Source organism: Mustela nivalis (assembly GCF_964662115.1).
Source record: "Mustela nivalis genome assembly, chromosome: 11".
NCBI classification, from domain to species: Eukaryota; Metazoa; Chordata; class Mammalia; order Carnivora; family Mustelidae; genus Mustela; species Mustela nivalis.
The window spans coordinates 58,740,184-58,759,582 of NC_139030.1; the positions used below are offsets into that span (position 1 = coordinate 58,740,184).

The following is a 19,399-nucleotide window of genomic DNA, read 5'->3' on the forward strand; positions in this document are numbered from 1 at the left end:
AATAATCTATTAAGACCAAATAAATGTCTAAGTAAGTAACATTAAATATTAATCAATTTATCCCAACCCTGGAAGCCTGCTGCAGTTGTTGAACACTTACAACAGCCAAGCTCTGGGTCAAACACTGTGGGTGAACTTTTATTCAATCTTGACAAGAATCCTTTGAATGAGATGATTGTTCTGTCCATTTTATTGAGGTGAAAGAATTGTTACATGATATGCCCTGAACCCAGACCCCATCAGTATCACTCAGGAGTTAAGCCAAACAGCTGAATGAAGCTAGATCTATGCTCTCAACAGAAATAAGAAGATCCTGACATATTTTATTATTCTACTATGACACCTATAAAATTCTTCCTACACTGACACTTCATGGCCCTTTAAAGTCATAAATTCATTTAATACACAACCAACTTCTATGAGGCAAGTATCACTCACCTCGAATTACAAATGAGGAAAATGAGGCCCAGAGAAGTTAAGCAACTTGCCTGAGGTCACACAGCTAGTGGGAGACAGAAGATAGGATGTGAAGTCCAAGATCCTAAGTCCTCCGCTCTTGCCTCCAGGAAGTTTTCTTTAAAAATAGTCAACTAATGAAGCTGACCATAAATGCTGTTTTAGACCAAGAGTGCCAGAAAATACTTTTCTTTTGAATAACTGTTAAGCTTTCTCCCAAAGACAATAAGAATAATCTGCAATGACTATGTTCCCTTGGAACTCTGGTCACATAGCATCCTAAAGCCAAAACCGGAGCAGGAATACCGTGCTATGCCCTCTGCCCTGGTCTTGACTTTAGTTTTTTTCCTATTCCTTCATATATTATTTCAAATAAGCCTCTTTAAATCCTTTGAGGAATAATGTGTACTATAAATAACATAAACTCAATTTAAGAACAAATTCCTAAAACGTGGACAACATAAATCACATTTCATGCAGACTTTGTTCTGAAGATCTATCAGAAGGACACAGCTTCGAACAGCTGTCACTTCTGAAGTGTGCTGAGAATGCTCACATTCTTTGATAGATCCTCTTACACACCAAATATTTAAAGCATGTATAATGTGTGGTTTTGCTGGGCAGGCAGTGAGGACAGTTATGTACAGAACTCCGTACAAGGAGGCAGGGTTAAAAAGGGCATTTCCACAAAACCATTCTTTCTTTCTTTCTTTCTTTCTTTTTTTTTTTTTTAAGATTTTATTTCTTTAAGAGAGAGAGAGAGAGAAACCATGAGTGGGGGGAAGGGAAGAGGGAAAGGGAGAAGCAGACTCCCTGTTGAGCAGGGCATCCCAAGCAGGGCTCGATACCAAGACCCTGAGTTCATGACCTGAGCCAAAACCAAGAGCCAGAGGCTTAACAGACTGAGCAGACCAGGTGCCCCTCCACAGAGCCATTCTATACAAGCTCATGTTCAGCCTAGAAGGAGGGAAGCAAGCAAGGAAGGGGCCACACATTTCAGTAAGAATTTGAAGGAACAATTGGGATTTTTCTGTGGAAGTGCAGACAACCATGCACAGTCCTCCTAGGACTGAAAGAATGAGCAGCAGGGGAGGTACAGATGCTCTAGGCACCGAAATGTAGAGTTTCTAATGCTGAAAAGTTTCAGCTGAAACTTTAGAAGCCAAGCTTCTAATGCTGAAAGCAGACCTTTGTTGTGGTTTTTTAATGAATAGTAAGGAACTACTCATGGGAAGGATGGACTCCATGCACAGCAAAAGCAACGTTTTACACATGGTGAACAGAATCCCAGTCCATGGTCAGGCTACCAGCTCATTTGCACCTGAGGTGCACTGTGTGGGTTTTCAGCACGCCCCACTCCCTGCCCCCACCTCCCCGCAGGCACACACCCGTCAGCTGGTTTCTGCTGTCCTGCCAGCAGAGAGGAATGGCTCTCCACAGCGTACCCATGCCAGGGGCAAATCCCAGGGGTCTGCTAGAGCAGGAAGAAGGCAGGGTACAGACAAACCCAGCCCCTTAGTTCTTATCCCCAAATCTCTCTCTATTCTAGGGTGACCTTCATGCCCATCTCCCCCCTTCCAGAGCCTGGGTTAGCCTCTCCTCCAGGGTCCTACATTACGAGGCTTTGTCCTCCCCTTATAGGGTCCTGGGTTAACCTATCCTGCCCCACTCCCAGGAGGGTCCTAAGCTACTTCCTCTTCCATACCCTCCAGGATCCTGGACTACTACCCTCATCCTGGTTTATTCCCCCCCCCACACACCCTCTAGGGTCCTGGGTTACCCCTCTATCATGCTTTTAGGCCAAAGCCAATCAAGAACATCTACCTTTGTTTGGACTGACAAAATCTGAATTTCCAGTAATCTTATGTACTCTCAAACACTAGCAGAGGAAGGAATGTCTTGACAAGGATATTCTCAAACAACAGCATGGTGAGATTCTGAGGACCTCCAAAAATGGAGTATCCTAGGTGTGCAGTAGCAAGTCACTTCGCTTGTCTCAGGAGGATACATTTAGAGAAGTCCTCACCACAAATTCTCCACATGCCTCAGTGGCAATGGACAAACGCTTTTCCTTCCAGTCTGTCACCTGAAAATCTGCTCTGAGATGTCCATACATACATCAATGCCCAACTCAATGCCGTAAGTTTTAAATGTACTCTAAACAGTGAACAAGTGACAGCCCTCCTCTCTTTAAAAAATGTCACGTAGGGGCGCCTGGGTGGCTCAGTGGGTTAAGCCGCTGCCTTCGGCTCAGGTCATGATCTCAGGGTCCTGGGATCGAGTCCCTCATCGGGCTCTCTGCTCAGCAGGGAGCCTGCTTCCCTCTCTCTCTCTCTGCCTGCCTCTCTGTCTGCTTGTGATCTCTTTCTGTCAAATAAATAAATAAAATCTTTAAAAAAAAATGTCACGTAAAATCTGAATGAACAAAGGGTTGTTTTTTTTTTAAATTAAGGTTTCATTTGTTATTAATTTGTCAGAGAGAGTGAGAGCACAAGCAGGGGGAGTGGCAGAGGGAGAAGCAGGCTCCTCCCTGAGCAGGGAGCCTGACAAGAGACACAATCCCGGGACCCTGGGATCATGACCTGAGCTGAATGATGGCAGACGCTCAACGACTGAGCCACCCAGACATCCCACAGAGGGTCATTTTTAAAAAAATTAACATATACTGTATTATTAGCCCCAGGGGTATAGGTCTGTGAATCGCCAGGTTTACACACTTCACAGCACTCACCATAGCACATACCCTCCCCAATGTCCACAACCCAACCACCCTCTCCCTACCCTCAACCCCCAGCAACCTTTAGTTTGTTTTGTGAGATTAAGAGTCTCTTATGGTTTGTCTCCCTCCCAATCCCATCTTGTTTCATTTATTCTTTTCCTACCCCCCAATCCCCCTATGCTGCATCTCCACTTCCTCATATCAGGGAGATCATATGATAGTTGTCTTTCTCTGATTGACTTATTTCGCTAAGCATGATATGCTCTAGTTCCATCCACGTCATCACAAATGGCAAGATTTCATTTCTTTTGATGGCTGCTTAGTATTCCATTGTGTATATATATATATATATATACACCACATCTTCTTTATCCATTCATCTGTTGATGGACATCGAGGTTCTTTCCATAGTTTCACTATCCACAAAGGGCCATTTTTAAGCCAACAGTAAGGCATCCTGTTTCCTGGGGTGTGTGCACCTTAGTGTAATAAGCTCAGCTGTCCATGGCCTAAGTCCACCTGCGATTCAGAGTTGAAGGTCACGCCTCCCCTGGGAGGGTGAGCAGAACCACAAAGTGGGAAATTAAAGCAGTTTCAGGGAGAAAAGATGGCAACTTTGAAAACATCAAGGATGCAGTGCAACTCATTACTCAGCTTCATGGTCCAGCACAAAAACAGATGTGAGTAACCCACTGCACCCAACACCAGCTGACAGGGCTAGACCTCAGATTCAAGTTCCAGAGGCAGCCAGGTCCTACCCAGAATTCTGTCCAGAATAAAGAGAACAGTGAGCCGTGATTAGGACACATGCTACACCAACCTGCCCCAACCCACCAGGAAAGGGAGGGCCCTGGAGCTGAAGAAGCTACCCAATGGACAGCAGAGGAGAGTCAGCTCTTTGAGAGGCAAATCAGGTATTAACAGCTTTGGCATTAAAAAAACCATAGTATTTAGGGGGATCTAGGTGGCTCAGCCAGTTAAGTGTCTGCCTCCAGCTCAGGTCATGATCCCAGGGTCCTGGGACTGAGCCCCGCATCGGGCTCCCTGCTCAGTGAGGAGCCTGCTTCTTCCTCCGCTTTGTGTGCACAAGCATTCCCACTCTCTCTCTGACAAATGAAATCCTTATAAAGAAAAAAACCCATATTACTTACAATACTTAAACTTCTTTAGAAAGAGTTTACCAACCAAACTATCTTACCAACTGAAATAGCCTGAGCAACGTAAGAGAACATTTGACAGGAAGGATTTCAGTCAGACTTCTGACTTCCCCTGACAGGACAGCCCGTTGCAGAAATCAAGGAAGGGGAGCTCTGGGAGCTGTCTCCGACACGCACACAAAGGGCCTCAGGCCTGTTGACAGACCAGCTAGAAAGCGGTGGGAAGGGTTTCTGAGGGAACAGTGTGAGGGCACAGCACATGTGGGTGAGCAATGGAGCTGGCGGCAGAGGGAGGGAGGCATGGGGATGTGAGGGACACAAGGAGGGGCTGGCACGGGTGCTGGGTGCTATCCGCCACACCCACACCCCGTCTGGTCGCTAACAGCTATGTTCCTGCGTTTGCGAGCCAGCACCCTGCTCCACTTTCCACACGCGCACGGCGCTGCTGACTCAGACAAGAGTTTCTGAGCCAGCCCAGAATCCAGCAGGACACCACCTGTGCGATGACAGACACAAAGAAACTACAAGACTGGGGCCTCAGGAGCAAGAAGATCCTTACCTCTCCCTCTCCAGCAACAAAATTTGTCCCAAATTATTCTGCAAGGTTAATGTCACCTACCCTATAAACTATACAGTTTTGTTTTCTATAAACCCACTTGTTTACTCAGCCATCACCCAAGTGACAAGCACCAGCCGAGGCTAGTGGCTCGAAGCCACCAGGCTGGAGAGCACAGAGTGCATTTCCAACATCACAGAAAGTTCTGCTGGACAACACCAGAATCAAGAGTCGCCATTCACACAAGAGACCAGGAAACGTCTGCCGTCCTAAAGCCCACAGTTTGGGGACAACAGCCTTTGATAAATAAACAACATCAACAACTAAATATATAAATGGCTGACTTGCAAAATGTCCCAACAGAGTCGGGGTGGGGGAAGGCTCTGCTTCAAGACAGGCACATAAAATGACAAAGGCTGAAAGAGAAGGGCCTCTGTCTCCTACAGAGCAAGAGAAAATTTGACCCAACACCCAGGGAGCAGGCTCACAGGCTTGAGAGCAGCCTGCAGCCTGGAACCACAGCTCCTCGGACAACTCGCCATGGCATGCCATCACCAGTGAGGCATCTCCCATCATTTCAGTCTGAGCTCATTCACCACAAACACAGATATGGAAACAGTAACTCGGTTGGGCTGGGACTTCGTGGGAGCCAGCAATTACTTGTCATGACTGAGGAACGCCTGAAACAGATAACAGAAGCATCTGACAGGTTGGTGTCCTGTTCCAGGCTGCCCCGAGACCATGGGCCTGAGACCATCTGGCAGCGTCTATGAATAACCCTCACGGAGCAGAGGCTCAGAGGGGCTGTGGGTAGAGGCCCCCACCAGCCCCTCCCTCCTTGGTACCTCCGTGTCTTCTGATGGGTCCCACCACCTCTCCACCTGAGAGCAAGTGTGCAAGAGCTACCGAACTCTAGAGCAGGACTCTAAATGTCAACCAAACGTGAAAAGCAAATGGGCCCAGGTGTTGGTGAAAGGGAGACTTACATAAATTAAGCTCTCTGTTCTTAAAGGCAGTAGACACGTCCTGTAAGTTTTCTAAAAGCTGCAGGTTTACGGCAATAAACTTTCAAATTAAACCCTGTTATTATTTTAGATGAAAGTCTTTAAAATCTATTATACTTTCAACCTCAGATAGGAACCATCCCCTTTTGTGATGACATTTAGTGACTCCAGGTCTTCAGCAGGGAGATGCTCAGGGTACAGAAGGCACATGACTGTCCCTACTCCAACCAACCCTGCCACGACTGGCCAGAGTGACCAGAAACCTCCAACAGGACTGCTGTTCCCTGGGCTCCTTCCTCTCTGGCCGTCAGCTGTCATCGCGGATGACCTGCAGCTTCTAATCAGCAACAGGCATGAAAACAACACTTTTTCAACATAAAGGAGATACACAAGGTGCTCAATGGTCTCTCCCGGCAGCAAAGTGGGGAAGGATTTTGTGCACAGATGTAGCTGCCCCACTTCTGGAACATGGCTGTGAGAGCAGGGAGGGGCAGGGAGCTGCCATCAGCAAACAGGGCGGCACCGCTGCACAGAGAAAGGATGGGAAGGCGAGCCAAACACGGGCCAAGGAGACCCTGCCTGGTGACCCCATCGATGGGTATCCTAAAGCCAAGCTGGCCATCGCTGACTGTCTACTGAGCAGACCTGTATTAACCTCCACAGAGGTTCAAAAAGAAATGCTGAACTGCTTTATCCATATGCTTCCAGTTACGCCCGTCTCCCTCCCACGTCCCCGACAGGATCTCTCTGGGGATGCTACCCTTGGGCTGTGCCTGGAGTCCCACAAGCTCCAGTTCAGAGTGCTTGAGATGCAAAGCACCACAGACCACATTCGGGAATGATGACCAAACACAGCCAGGAAGTAAACAACTTCTTTTACTTCCGAGGGTCGTCAGCGAACAGAAACGGGTCCCGCAGTGAGGCAGTCCACATAGGGATGCTGACCTCTGGTTCAGTACAAAGCCAAGTCGTGCGCTGTGACCTGGCGGGCGCCACACTGCTACCTGCCACACAATATGAAAGTGGATGGACGCTTCTCTTTTGCCAAATTACAGAGCAGCCTGTACTGCTTGAACAGGTGGAAGAAAGGCTCCACGGAATCCAGGACACTAGTTAAACCTATGCGCGTTCAGCCCAAGTGTAATCAAACCCCATCTGGGCCTGCCTTCTCCCGAGGTACCACAGCGAGCTTCCTAAGCCAGTCACATGGCAACAGCTCCAGAGAGAGGGCACCAGGAGGCTCCGGAGCGCAGGCCCGTACTCCCTGCTGGGCACTGGATGTGCTTCCCAAGTGTGAGTTAGCTGAGCAGCTCTACCCACTAGCGTTTGGCTTGCTAGGAAACAACTGGGAAGGATGTGGAAATACTGCACAGGTACAGACTGAAGGCAGACACAGGCATACCTTGTTTTATTGCACTTTACTGCAGGTCACAGACACTGTGTTTTTTATAAACTGAAAGTCTGTGGTAACCTTGCCACCGAGAAAGGGTTGTTTTCCAATCACAGTTGCTTACTCCATGTCTTTGGGTCACATTTTGTAATTCCTACAATACTTAAACTTTTCCATTATTTTATTTGTTTGGTGATCTGTGATCAGTGATTATGATTCACTCAAGGCCTAGAGGATAGCTTTTTTGGGCAAAGATTATTTTTTAATCGAGGGGTGTATATTTTTAAAGACATAATGCTACCACACACTTAGCAGGCTACAGTACAATGTGAACATTTACATGGACTGGAAACCCCCAAAATTCATTTGACTCGCTTCACTGTGTATTTGCTTTATTGTGGTGCCTGGAGCTGAACCTACAGTATCTCCAAGGTATGTATGCCACAAGCCACAGCCTGGAAATGCATTTTAACACTCTTGGTTACACCGATTCAATAACAACTTATCACCTGGAGTCTTATCTTTTGAAACCCAACTCAGTCAAATGGAAAATTTCAAAGCAGCATTATCCGCACTCATCTGACAAGTAAGTGACTCAAATCTTCATCAGGATGTACTCACCTCGGGCTTCCCTCCCACACTACAGTTAAACACGATACCCCACACACCGATGAAAAGGGATTTAGTATCTTATAATCAGGACTTTAAGTAGTTCCCCCCACCCCGAAGTTGCAGTCCTGTCCTCATTCTGCAAGACTGGCTGCAGCCTTCCTTGCCCAGCACCATCGATTCATCAGAACACCAGGCTGGAAGTTCCTGCCCTGCTCAGGCTGCATCATTCACAGGAAGACCAGGCTAGTTCAGATACGGAAGACTCTATCACGCAGAAACTACCATCATATTTCAGTATTTCTAGCTGAGATTCATTAGATGTTGCAGGAACTGCTAGTCTAATTCAAAAATGATTTTACTGGTGTCAAGAAAAGTTTTTACTACTCATTTGGGAAGTTTTAAAAGCTCTACACTTCAAATGCCTCGTGATAAAGTAACAATAGGACTACATGCATCCCAAGTCATTTTTAAGACAATTCAGGCCAAAACGGGGGCTAGCCCATCAAGAAAGCTGGCCCAGACCACAAGCCGGGGAACCATAATTACCTGTTTCTCCCCACAGCGCGTCAGTGCCATTGACGTCTATTTCGTGCTCCTTCTCCAGCCCCAGCAAGCACTGGACCACCTGTCAGAAGTGGCAAGGTGACTTAATGAGTTCTCAGAGCCATATGTGCTTATTATATCCCATGTATCAAAGGAGAGAGAGTGTTGTTTTTGTAACCATGATTATCTCAAGCTGCACAAGGAGACAAAATATAATGAAAACTGTTTTCAAGCATAATTCATATGCTATTCACATTTTCACTTTTAGAAGAATAAAAAAAAAAAGCTCAGTGAATTTCAGCAACATCGTTCAGGATTACTAGGCACTCAGAATTCTAATGAATTCCAACATGACCCAAATATGCCAGCCTAATCAACAAAGGACACGGGAGATGGTACAAAGTGCAGTTTCTGCATAAATCGCCATGAGACAGGGAATCCGTTTTTTCACAAAGACAGAAAACAAAGCAAGATACACCTTTTCAATAAAATAAAAAATAAATAGTATCATCCAGATGATTTTTCTACTGACAACATTCTTCTTCTTTTCCCTAGCTCTTTTCCTTTCTCCCTTAGCAAACAGAGCATTGGATCCCAAGTGTGCAGGCAGGAGTGCTGGCTCGTGGGGAAATGGCAGCACGTGAGCCCCAAGCCAGCGTTCACCCTGTGCAACAGTGCCAAGAGGAGATCGTCACAAGGCCCTTTTCCATTCTCCCAAGCCATAGTCTTTGTGGCAGGCTGCATCACGGCCCAATAGGTCCACATCCTCTGCCTGGAAACCTGTCAATGTTCCCTTATAGACAAGAGGGAATCCATGATGTGATTATGAACCTTGACATGAGATGAGTATCCTGAATTATCAGGTGTACATCTCACAGAGACCTGACATAATCACTCAAAAGAGGGAAAGGAGGAACCAATGTCAGAGCAAGGAGATGGGATGAGAGAAGCACAGGTTAAAGTAACACACTTTGAATACAGAGGAAGGGGCCACTACTGAAGGAATACAAGGCTTCTAGAAGCTCTAAAAAGGCAAGGAAATGTTCTCCTCTAGATCCCCCAGAAGGAATACTGGCTTTCTGACACCTGAATTTCAGCCTTCAGACCTGTAGAACTGTAAGAGAATAGGTGTGTGTTATTTGAAGACATGGGAGCTTGTGGTCACTTGTTTCAACAGCATTAGCAAAGGACTACACCCTTCAAGTCTTCTGGTGAAGGAGCCCTACCCCCTTCCCGGAGACCATTCCGGGCCCCACAGAGGCTGCTTCTGCACAGCCTTCCTCCCAGCCAGCTTTGAAACAAGTTGAGTATGACAGGAGTTAAGACAACGGTCACATCTATACATGGCATTCATTGTCCTCCTTATGATGATTTTTTACACTCTGTTCCCACACAGATTTAGGGACCACTTTAAAAAGGGAAAACATCACTATTTGCAAATGTGTGTATTTAACACGCTCTCAGTGCATCTACATATATGGCAATTTAAAAAAACACATTCATAGTTTTATTTTAAAGGAATAACTATACACCCATTATATAATAACATTTAACATATTGCTATAAAATATGTATTTTTGAAATGAAATTACTACTTTTTTCCAAAAATAAAGTACATAGGTAGGTTGGCTGGCATTGTTTCATATTTTTGTAAATCTTTTTTACATGTCTTAAGAGAAGACAGCTGCATTTTCTTGTATTTCTGCACTTGTTGCGATATATCGTGCTGGCTTAAGTACACTATCTACCTGTACTTTTAATGTTTTAAATGCCACAATTAAGCCAGCTTTCAGTCCATACACATGCGTGCATGTGTGCACAGGGGTGTGTGTGCACATGACCGTGTGTCTGTCCTTGTGTCTTAAATGCCAGAAGCCAGCCAGCCAGCTGGCTTTGGCTTCGCACCCAAATTTACTATAAATCATTGTGGGTTAGGATCTTACCAAATATTGGCAACTCTAATTGCCTGATAGCAATAAAGAGTGAGAAAGAGGTAGAAGAGAACAGGTAAAATGTTATTAAGTCCCAGACCCACGGGTCTGGAGATGACAATTAAATCCTCAAAGGGAGAAATACCAGCACCTACCAAAAATAAGAGCTCTATTTAACTACTCCACGAAGCTTTCCTTCAGTGCAGGGACTACGAATGACAAACATTCTCACATGCTAGCAGAACTTTCAAGTCCTATTTTTAAAAATGCTTCAAATACTCACCAACAATTTTAGAATTAGCATTCCACGTGATTATTTTTAAACCATCACAAGGACAAAAGAGTGAATCAAAGGGAAAAACTGGAAGACAGCAGGGCCGGTGAGTAAACGTACAACAGAGGAGGAACTGGGACACTAACAAGGAGCAGAGAAGGAGTACCGTGCGGGCCCCCTCCTCACCGACCCTGGTGCAGAGCACGCATGCGCACTGAGACCCTGGACTCGGTGGGGGGGGGGTCTCTTCCAGGAAGGGTGGGACGCCAGCCCAAGGTCTGAACATGCGGTCAAACCAACTGCCATTTCTTGAAATCCTCATTTCCTTTCATTCCTTATGTGCATCACAGGCTAGCAACTAACTAAGATGACCGGAAAAGGCACCCGACACACACCGGGCTGTGACTTCCAGTTTCCCAGGAGGGACCCCATAGTGCCGACTCACCGAGCTGTGGCCCATGCTGGCGGCCGCCGTCAGCGCCTGCTGCAGGGCTTGGCTCTTCCGCAGCGCGCCCGGCTGGGAAGGACCCGCCGACCACTCACAGGTCAGCAGGTACCGGAGAATGTCGCCGTGGCCCCTCAGTGCGCTGTGCACCAGGGCGCACTGGCCTTTCTTATCCAAGTGGTCCACCTGGGGGGCAGGAGAAGGGCCCGGTTTAGTATCACCTTCCCTCAGAGATCACGGGTGCACCCCAAATGAAGTGCACAAACCCCATCCCACGGCAGGTGCTTGTGGGGTTCCCATTCCAAGGCAACTTTCTCTAGAGCACTGACTCTCCATTTGAATGACTTTCTTGTAGTGAATGGACCCCAGGCCACTGGGACCCTTTGTAGACCTAGCAATCACTTCCTAGCTTTCCAGCAAATGACTTTAGAGCTCCAAGTTCTCTGGGAGACATGGGTAAGGACACAGACCAAAACCTCAGCCAAAGCCCTGGCCTTCCCAATGCTGGTCGCATGAGTGGAACACTCTAAGTCTGCTTTGACAAGCTAGGATTTGGGGAAATAAAGCAGTTGAGTCACTGAACCAGGAGAGCAGCAAAAGGCAGGGATCTGGAAAAACCCAGCTATGAACAGGAAAAAGCAGCAAGGGACCCTGAAGGTTATATAACTGGGGAAGAAGGTCATGTACAGTCAGGTGAGCTAGGACGAGTTAGCAGGTAAAGTGGGGGCTCAAAGCCAGGAAGGTCAGCTCGCCACAAGGTCAGTGTCTAAGGGCGGCTTACCTCCTAAAGGTCCAAGAGGCCACAGACGATGTGTCATTCCCTATCTAATCCCAGAAATACTGCACTTGAAAGGAGCTCAGGGTCTGCCCTCACCCCCTTGCAGATTCTGGGGACACTCTGCACCCCCACTAGAAAGTTCTGCAGGAGCCCCCTGAATGCCACCCAATCTCCTCCTGTACGGCTGTCAGCTGTGCTGGCAAGGGCCGGCCAGCCTCGGAATAAAGGTGCCACAGTTTAGATGCAAAAATGAAGGAACCCTGGGGCGCCTGGGTGGCCCAGGGGTTAAGCCTCTGCCTTTGGCCCAGGTCATGAGCGCAGGTTCCTGGGATCAAGCCCCACATTGGGCTCTCTGCTCTGGAGGGAGCCTGCTTCCCCCCCTCTCTCTGTCTGCCTCTCTGCCCACTTGTGATCTCTCTCTCTCTCTGTCAAATAAATAAATAAAATCTAAAAATAAAATAAAATAAAATAAAATAAAAATGAAGGAACCCACTACTTCACTGCAGCACTCTCCTTCTTCCGGGAGCTAAAGTTCATTTGTCCCAAATGTTGTATTTTGGAGGGGGAAACAAAAAGGCTCCACAGTTACTGTAAGCCTAATAAATGTCTTTTTGTTGAAACTTAATTCACCATAAGGACAAATATCAACAATTTATTTCTATTGCACACCCCCCCCCAAAGAAATGCTTATAGTAAACCTATCTAGTTTACTGTGAGCTTGGCACTGTTCTCATTTAATCTCTTCACACTGATGACCCTAGAGTAACTTACTTAATAACATGGTTACATTTACTTAATGCTCACACAGCAGCCCTGTGGTAGATCCTGTTGTCATACTCATTATACAGATGGGAAACCCGAGGCACACAGGCTCCACAGGGTGTCCAGTATCCTCTCTGGCAGGTGGAGAAATGGGATTCCGGCTGTCCAGCTCCTGTGCCACATGCTCAAGCATGTGGCTTCTAAGACCCACAGGACTCATTTGATTGTTTAAAAAAAGAGACATGAGGGACGCCTGGATGGCTCCATCGGTGAAGCATCTGCCTTCCGCTCAGGTCATGATCCCAGGGTTCTGGGTTTGAGCCTGGTGCATTGGGCTCCCTGCTCAGTGGGGAGCCTGTATCTCTCTCTCCCTCTGCCCCTCCCCCTGGTTCACGTTCACTAGCTGTCTGACAAAATCTTTAAAAAAAAGAGAGAGAGAGACATGCAATGAAATGGGGTAGGCAGAAGAGAGGGAAAAAAATCAAACATCTAAAATCTTTTCAATGAATCCAGCGCTGTGTTACAATGTGTGACTGAGCTCTAGGTCACCATCTCCAGGCTTTTGGAAGGATGACTCCCCCGCTCCTGCAACCAGTGGCCAGGAGTGTTCTTGGTATCTGTCTCGTCTTGGACAGTATGAAGAAGAGTTCAGAGCTTATGAGCAAAACACAGGACCCTCTCTCCCCGCCAAGGCTGCGCCCCGAGCACCACCCTCAGGCTCCGCCTGACACAGGCTGCTCACCCTTTCTGTTTGTGTGGCAATTTCTATCTGTTGCAATTCGACAAAGCAGAGAGGCTGGCCCAGCTGACGATAATTCTAATAAGGCTCTGAAGACATCACCCCAGCCCCACCCACTGGGGAATGCCACGGCTTACCCTGGCACCCTTCTTGGCCAGCAGACACACCAGCTTCATATGGCCGGCAGCTGCGGCATAGCAGAGGGCGGTCATGCCATTCTCCGACGTTCCCTCCAGGCAGGCGCCAAATTCCAGGAGCAGAGTGACCACCTCCTCATGGCCGAGGTGGGACTGGACGCACAGGATTGGGGCGTTATTTAACACTTCTGTCCTGTAGTTCACGTTGGCCCCTCCCAAAATCAGGAGACGGCTCACCTGTTGATTGATGTCCCCCAACAAGATTAATTTTTCACATAAATATCAGTCACAATAGCATGTGCAGAGAGGGGCAGCATCTGTACTTTAATCTGGGGCCCTCAAGCTAGAGTGTGCAACAGTATGACCCAAAACGCACAGACCCTGTCCTTTCTTGGCGGTGGAAATCTAAAATGGCAGTTGCTGTGGAAAACTGTGTGGACCTTCCTCTAGAAGCAATCCTACTTCTGGGACTATATCCAGTGGAAAGGAAATCAGGATCTCAAAGACATATCTGCACCCCCGGGGATCACTGCAGCACTCTTCACAGTAGCCAAGAGATGGAAGCTAATTAAAATGTCTGTGGACTCATGAATGGAGAAACAGAAGTGGTGCCTACATACAATGGAGTATTATCCAGCCTTTATTTTTTTTTAAACCTTTTTTTTTTTTTTAAGATTTTATTTATTTATCAGAGAGAGAGAGAGCAAGCACAGGCAGACAGAATGGCAGGCAGAGGCAGAGGGAGAAGCAGGCTCCCTGCGGAGCAAGGAGCCCGATGTGGGACTCGATCCCAGGATGCTGGGATCATGACCTGAGCCGAAGGCAGCTGCTTAACCAACTGAGCCACCCAGGCGTCCCATTATCCAGACTTCAAAGAAAGGCAATCCAGGGGTGCCTGGGTGGCTCAGTTGGTCAAGCAGCTGCCTTCGGCTCAGGTTGTGATCCCAGGGTCCTAGGATCGAGACCTACATCAGGCTCCTTGCTCAACAGAGAGCCTGCTTCTCCCTCTCCTTCTGCGTGCTCTGTTTCTCAAATAAATAAATAAAATCTTTAAAAAAAGAAAAAGGGAAGGCAATCCTGTCACATACTGTACCATGGATGAACCTTGAGGACATGAGACTAAGTAAAAAAAAAAAAAAAAAAAAAGCTGGTCACAACAAGAAAAGACAAACACTGATGTCCCCTTACATGGGCTGCCTAGAGAAGTGAAATCCAGAGAGACAGAAGCAGAATGGCGGTTACCAGGGTGTATGGGGAGGGGAAAACAAGTTGTTTAGTGAGCGCAGGGTTTTAGTTTTGTGATGAAAAAGTTCAGGAGATCTATTGTACAATAACAGGAGTACACCTAACACTACCGAATTCTGCACTTAAAAAGAGTTAAGACAGTATATTTCATGGTTTTTTAAAACTGAAGCAAAAAATCCACAAAAACCTTTTATTTAAAAAGTATATTTAAAATGCACATCTTCAGGTCCCACCCCCAGATCTCTGACTCAGTAGGTCTGCAGGAGGGCCTGAGACTGTGCATTTTTAATGAGTTTTCCCAGATGATATGGATGCTGTTGGTCAGCAGACCACACTTTGAAAAATCACTGCTTAATCTAAATAAAAACAGAAAATTCATTTTTCTGACAGGTAAACAATCATCACAGGATTAAATAATTAACAGTGAGCTAGTAAAGCCGAAAGTAACGGCAAATACTCTTTTCTTTACAAAAAAGCATCCCTAAAAGAAAAAGTACAATACATTAAAATGTTCATGTGCCTCTGGGGCTGTCAGCCGCAGAAGACTCCCAGAAAATCACCAGCTTTTTCTACGAATTACTACATCCACCACACACTAAACTTGCTGTGAGACTTTCAGAAAATTACTCAATCTCTCTGTGCTCCAGGGGTCTCCTAAGAAAACAACAGTCCATTCTACCCCATAGGGACTCTGCTAACAATATTGTACGTCTAGTACGTCCTTGCTGGGTTCCTTGCAAGACTTTATCTGGAAGGTATGCACTTAGAGGCAGAGCTCTCCTAAAGATATCTGTCATCAACCCACAGTTCATCTGCTTCTTGGGAAAAACATTTCCTTTGCTGGTGTGATGCTACTGGTATTTTTACCACTTAACCCCCAATTGGTCTGTGGCTCTCTCCCTAGCCCACAGTTCCTAACCTCACTGCACACGGAAACCCCCTGGGAGCTTCAGAGTTTCCAATGTTTGAGGCCCACACTTGGAGATTCTGACTTGGCCATGGTATCAAGAGCTCCCAAGGGATTCTAGTTGGCAGCCGGGGCTGTAAACACATCAGGTGATAAATGCAGCTGCAAAGCACGGGCCTGCTCGGAGCCAGGCACCCTTCCAGCTGTGAGATTTGAGACACGCTACCAATTGTCTCCAGGCTCCACATCCTCTTTGGAAAAACGGACATAAGAGTTTCACTCTTGTTGCAAAGATTAAAAATGAGCATGCCTCACACACATACAGTTCTTGGCACAGCCCTAGCATCCTGTAAGTGCTAAATAAATATTAATTGCTATTGTCAGTCACCTTCCACAGACTCTTTAGAAGGGACAAGACTTCAGGTGCCTGGCAACCCAGAGGTCCACCTAACAGCCCCTGCCCCGTCACTAGCACAGAGCAGCAGGGAGACCTCCTGCTTACTTGAGGGGAGATGTAGCACCTCCTGTAACAGGCACTGGGAAGGTACATCCAGAAGTTCTCAGGGGCCTACAGCAGAGTCTCAGTTCCCTGAGAGTAGGCAAAACCTAATAAAAAGAACTCACTTAACCATCATTAAAAAGAAAACCACCAGTCCAAAATGGATGGTGTTACTTGGGCCAGCCCGTCACCAAACTGGGGCTTAATACCTAAGCCCTGGATGCAGTTTCAATGTCCTCCAGAAACTAAGTCTTTATTTTTTTTTTTAAGATTGTATTTATTTATTTGACAGACAGAGATCACAAGTAGGCAGAGAGGCAGGCAGAGAGAGATGGAGAAGCAGGCTCCCGCCCGAGCAGAGAGCCCGATGCGGGACTCGATCCCAGGATCCTGGGATCATGACCTAAACTGAAGGCAGAGGCTTTAATCCACTGAGCCACACAGGTGCCCCAGAAACTAAGTCTTAATCTGTCAATCTGGAATTTTCTGATCAGCATTAGTGAGGTCATCTGTCATAGGAGCCTTCTCTACCTGCGGTAGGAAGATGGAAAATGAGATATCTGCAAATAAGACCCTCCTTACCCCCAAGCGTTTGCCTTCAGCTCAGGGCTCAGTAGTGATCCCAGGGTCCCGGGATTGAGTCAGCAGGGAGTCTCTACTTCTCAGGGAGCCTGCTTCTCCCTCTCCCTGCCACTTCCCCTACTGTGCAGGCTCTCGCTATCAAATAAATTTTAAAAATCTTAAAAAAAAAAAAAAAAAAGACGCCCTGCCCTTTCCCCTAAGGGAAAGTGACCTTGCCTGGAACAATCTTTTCTTTACTTTTGCTTATAACTTTCCTCCCCCACTCTCCTTCCTCTGAAAACCTGCCATTTGGTACAACTCCTCCATGCGCCCCTCTGCTCACTAGATGGGATGCTGACCCATTCATGAATCCCTTAATAGAGCCAATTAGATCTTCATATTTCCTTTGGTTAAATTTTGTTTTTTACTATCACACAAGAGATGCCAGATGTTCTTCCAAAAGTGGTAACATCTTGATGAGGTTTCGGATCGGTGTAAGACCGGTTCTTTGGTCACCTCCTATTTGACAGGTGAGAAAACAGAGGCTCCGAGGGGAAAGGCACAGATCAGCTCTGGGCACAAAGCTCATTACTGTTGTGGTCCAGTGGCGGCTGCGGCAGCTCTAGCTAAGATTACTCCGCATTCAAGGAAGGGACTTAATGGTTCATCCTATACACTAATTCCTAACCCCATGGAATTTTCCTCTTCCTTCCTACCACATAAGCTCTCCCTGCCTAACATTTGGAAATGGAAATATTATCTATAAGCGTCTGGTTTCATGAATGGAAGAAAATTAAAAAGGGGTTTAAAGAAAACAGGCAAACCAATGAGATCATGAAAAACCAGAAGAGGCACCAGAGTTCCAGTTTTCCCAGTATCCCACAGGTTCAGACCAACAGAACCCCTTTAAATGAGTATTGCCTACTGTCATGCAGAATATGACCAGACCCTTTGCATCAGGGCAAGTCCAGCCAAAGTCCAAGCCTAATTCCCGTTTCCCCCCCTCCCTCTGCCTTCAGCCAGAAGAATCACAGCCTCAATTCTCCCAGTTCATGGCTCTGGGAAGCCCACAGCTGGCTGCCACTCTGATGGGACCACGTGAGCAAAACAACCCGCCAGGCGGGTGCCTAGAAGCCCTGGCAGCCAGGACCCAGTGGGCCAGCATGACCCCGGCCTGCAAGGGGAGACTAAGCTGTTAGAAATCACTAGCATGCCAGTAAAATTAAAACTCATCTACCAAGCAATCATTCTGGAGCAAGTCACTTTAATTTACCAAAGTGGCAAACTGCAATTATTGCTCAAAATGACATTCATTCCTGTATGACAACATTTAATACTCTCTAAAAAAAGTTCCTTAATTGCATGCATAATTTTAAATTACTGTAATTTGTTCAAGATTCTGTGAAAACCCTTTTTTTCCCCCTGAAACATAAAAGAAACAGAAGGATAATGGAAAGCCTTAAAATTCTATAACCAAGTCATAGAATTCTGGGCATCATGTAGATGTAGGTGACACTGGAGTTCTACAAAACAAAGACAACTCTTAAAATTGCGAGTATATTGAAAAGGGAAGTCTATGATCTCAGGCGGGTCAAGCTCATTACATTCTCACTCTGTACCTTTTAATTCACTGTCTTAAAAACTCGAACTCAACAGGGTATGACACTTCCCATTTACTTTTCTCCACATTCAAAGAGTAACTTCTGTGCCCATAATTCATTCAAGTAATGAAAACAGATATGGACATTTTTATTATTTTTCTTCCTCATCATTACAGAATTTTACTAATTATGGAGAAGCCAAAAGATATGCTTTTAGCTGAAAGAAGAAACCATGTTATCACAGTAACCTCGACTCTCATTTCTGTAAAATCTAAGTAAAACAAAAATTCTTAATAGGATTTCTTCCATATGTGAACTTAAAACTCAGCTGTGGTCTCCACCTTTCTTCTAGAGTAACTCTACCCAGAAGGGAAGAGCTCCCAGTGAGCAGGAGCTCCATCTCCTTCCCTACAAACATCCACATCCCCATCCACCCGCCTTGCACGGCGTTCCTGTGGGTTCAGCCGGGCACGCGGCAATCACACCTATCTGTCAGGTGAGGGAGCAGGGCAGAGCACAGCGTCCTTGTGAGTGGCCGTCCATGGTGCTCTGCTATCAGGGGCCCAGCCAAGAGGGGAGGGAGGCTGAAATCCAAGGTGCCTTGGGCTCCTCAAGCCTGGAACCCTAACAGGGGGCTGAGGCTGCCCGAACAAGGCAGTGCTCCCCTTTGCAAAGCTCCACGGTGCATCCGTCCAGGCGCAGTGGCCCTTGTCTACCCAACCCCGGGGCGCTGCCCCGGCCATCAGGGCCTGGGGGGGAGCTGCCCCAGACTCAGAGCACTGCCACATCCTTCCTGACACGTGGGCTCCTCTCCTTGGTCTGTTCATTCTAGCTTCTCCCAAGCACCAGGAAGGCAGAGGAGGGAGCGCGGGGGCAGAACTCTTATCTACCAAGGAAGCGGTCTGCAAGGTCCATTCTTGCAGACACACAGCTAAGGCAGAGGCACTGAGGGTGGGGTGTGCAGACAGCAGGGAAGGAGAGGGGCAGGAGCCCCCAGGAGTGTCCCCAGAGCACCCTTCCCAGGTGGGCCTGATGAACTAGAGGAAGGAAGAGGGAAGGGAGATGCCCAGAAACCTCCAGGGC

At 47.0% G+C, this 19,399-nt stretch overlaps 1 protein-coding gene across 15 annotated transcripts in view; it reads right to left on the reverse strand.

The window, feature by feature from the left end:
• TANC1 (tetratricopeptide repeat, ankyrin repeat and coiled-coil containing 1) overlaps positions 1-19,399 on the reverse strand; it is a 237,371-nt gene that overhangs the window by 22,567 nt on the left and 195,405 nt on the right. For all 15 annotated transcript variants that reach the window (XM_082691341.1, XM_082691340.1, XM_082691349.1 and 12 more), the window contains 3 exons: positions 13,504-13,740; positions 11,088-11,273; positions 8,441-8,519 (listed from right to left, as the gene is read on the reverse strand). In XM_082691341.1, coding sequence (XP_082547467.1) covers positions 8,441-8,519; positions 11,088-11,273; positions 13,504-13,740 — 502 coding nt within the window. The remainder of the gene's footprint in view (positions 1-8,440; positions 8,520-11,087; positions 11,274-13,503; positions 13,741-19,399) is intronic.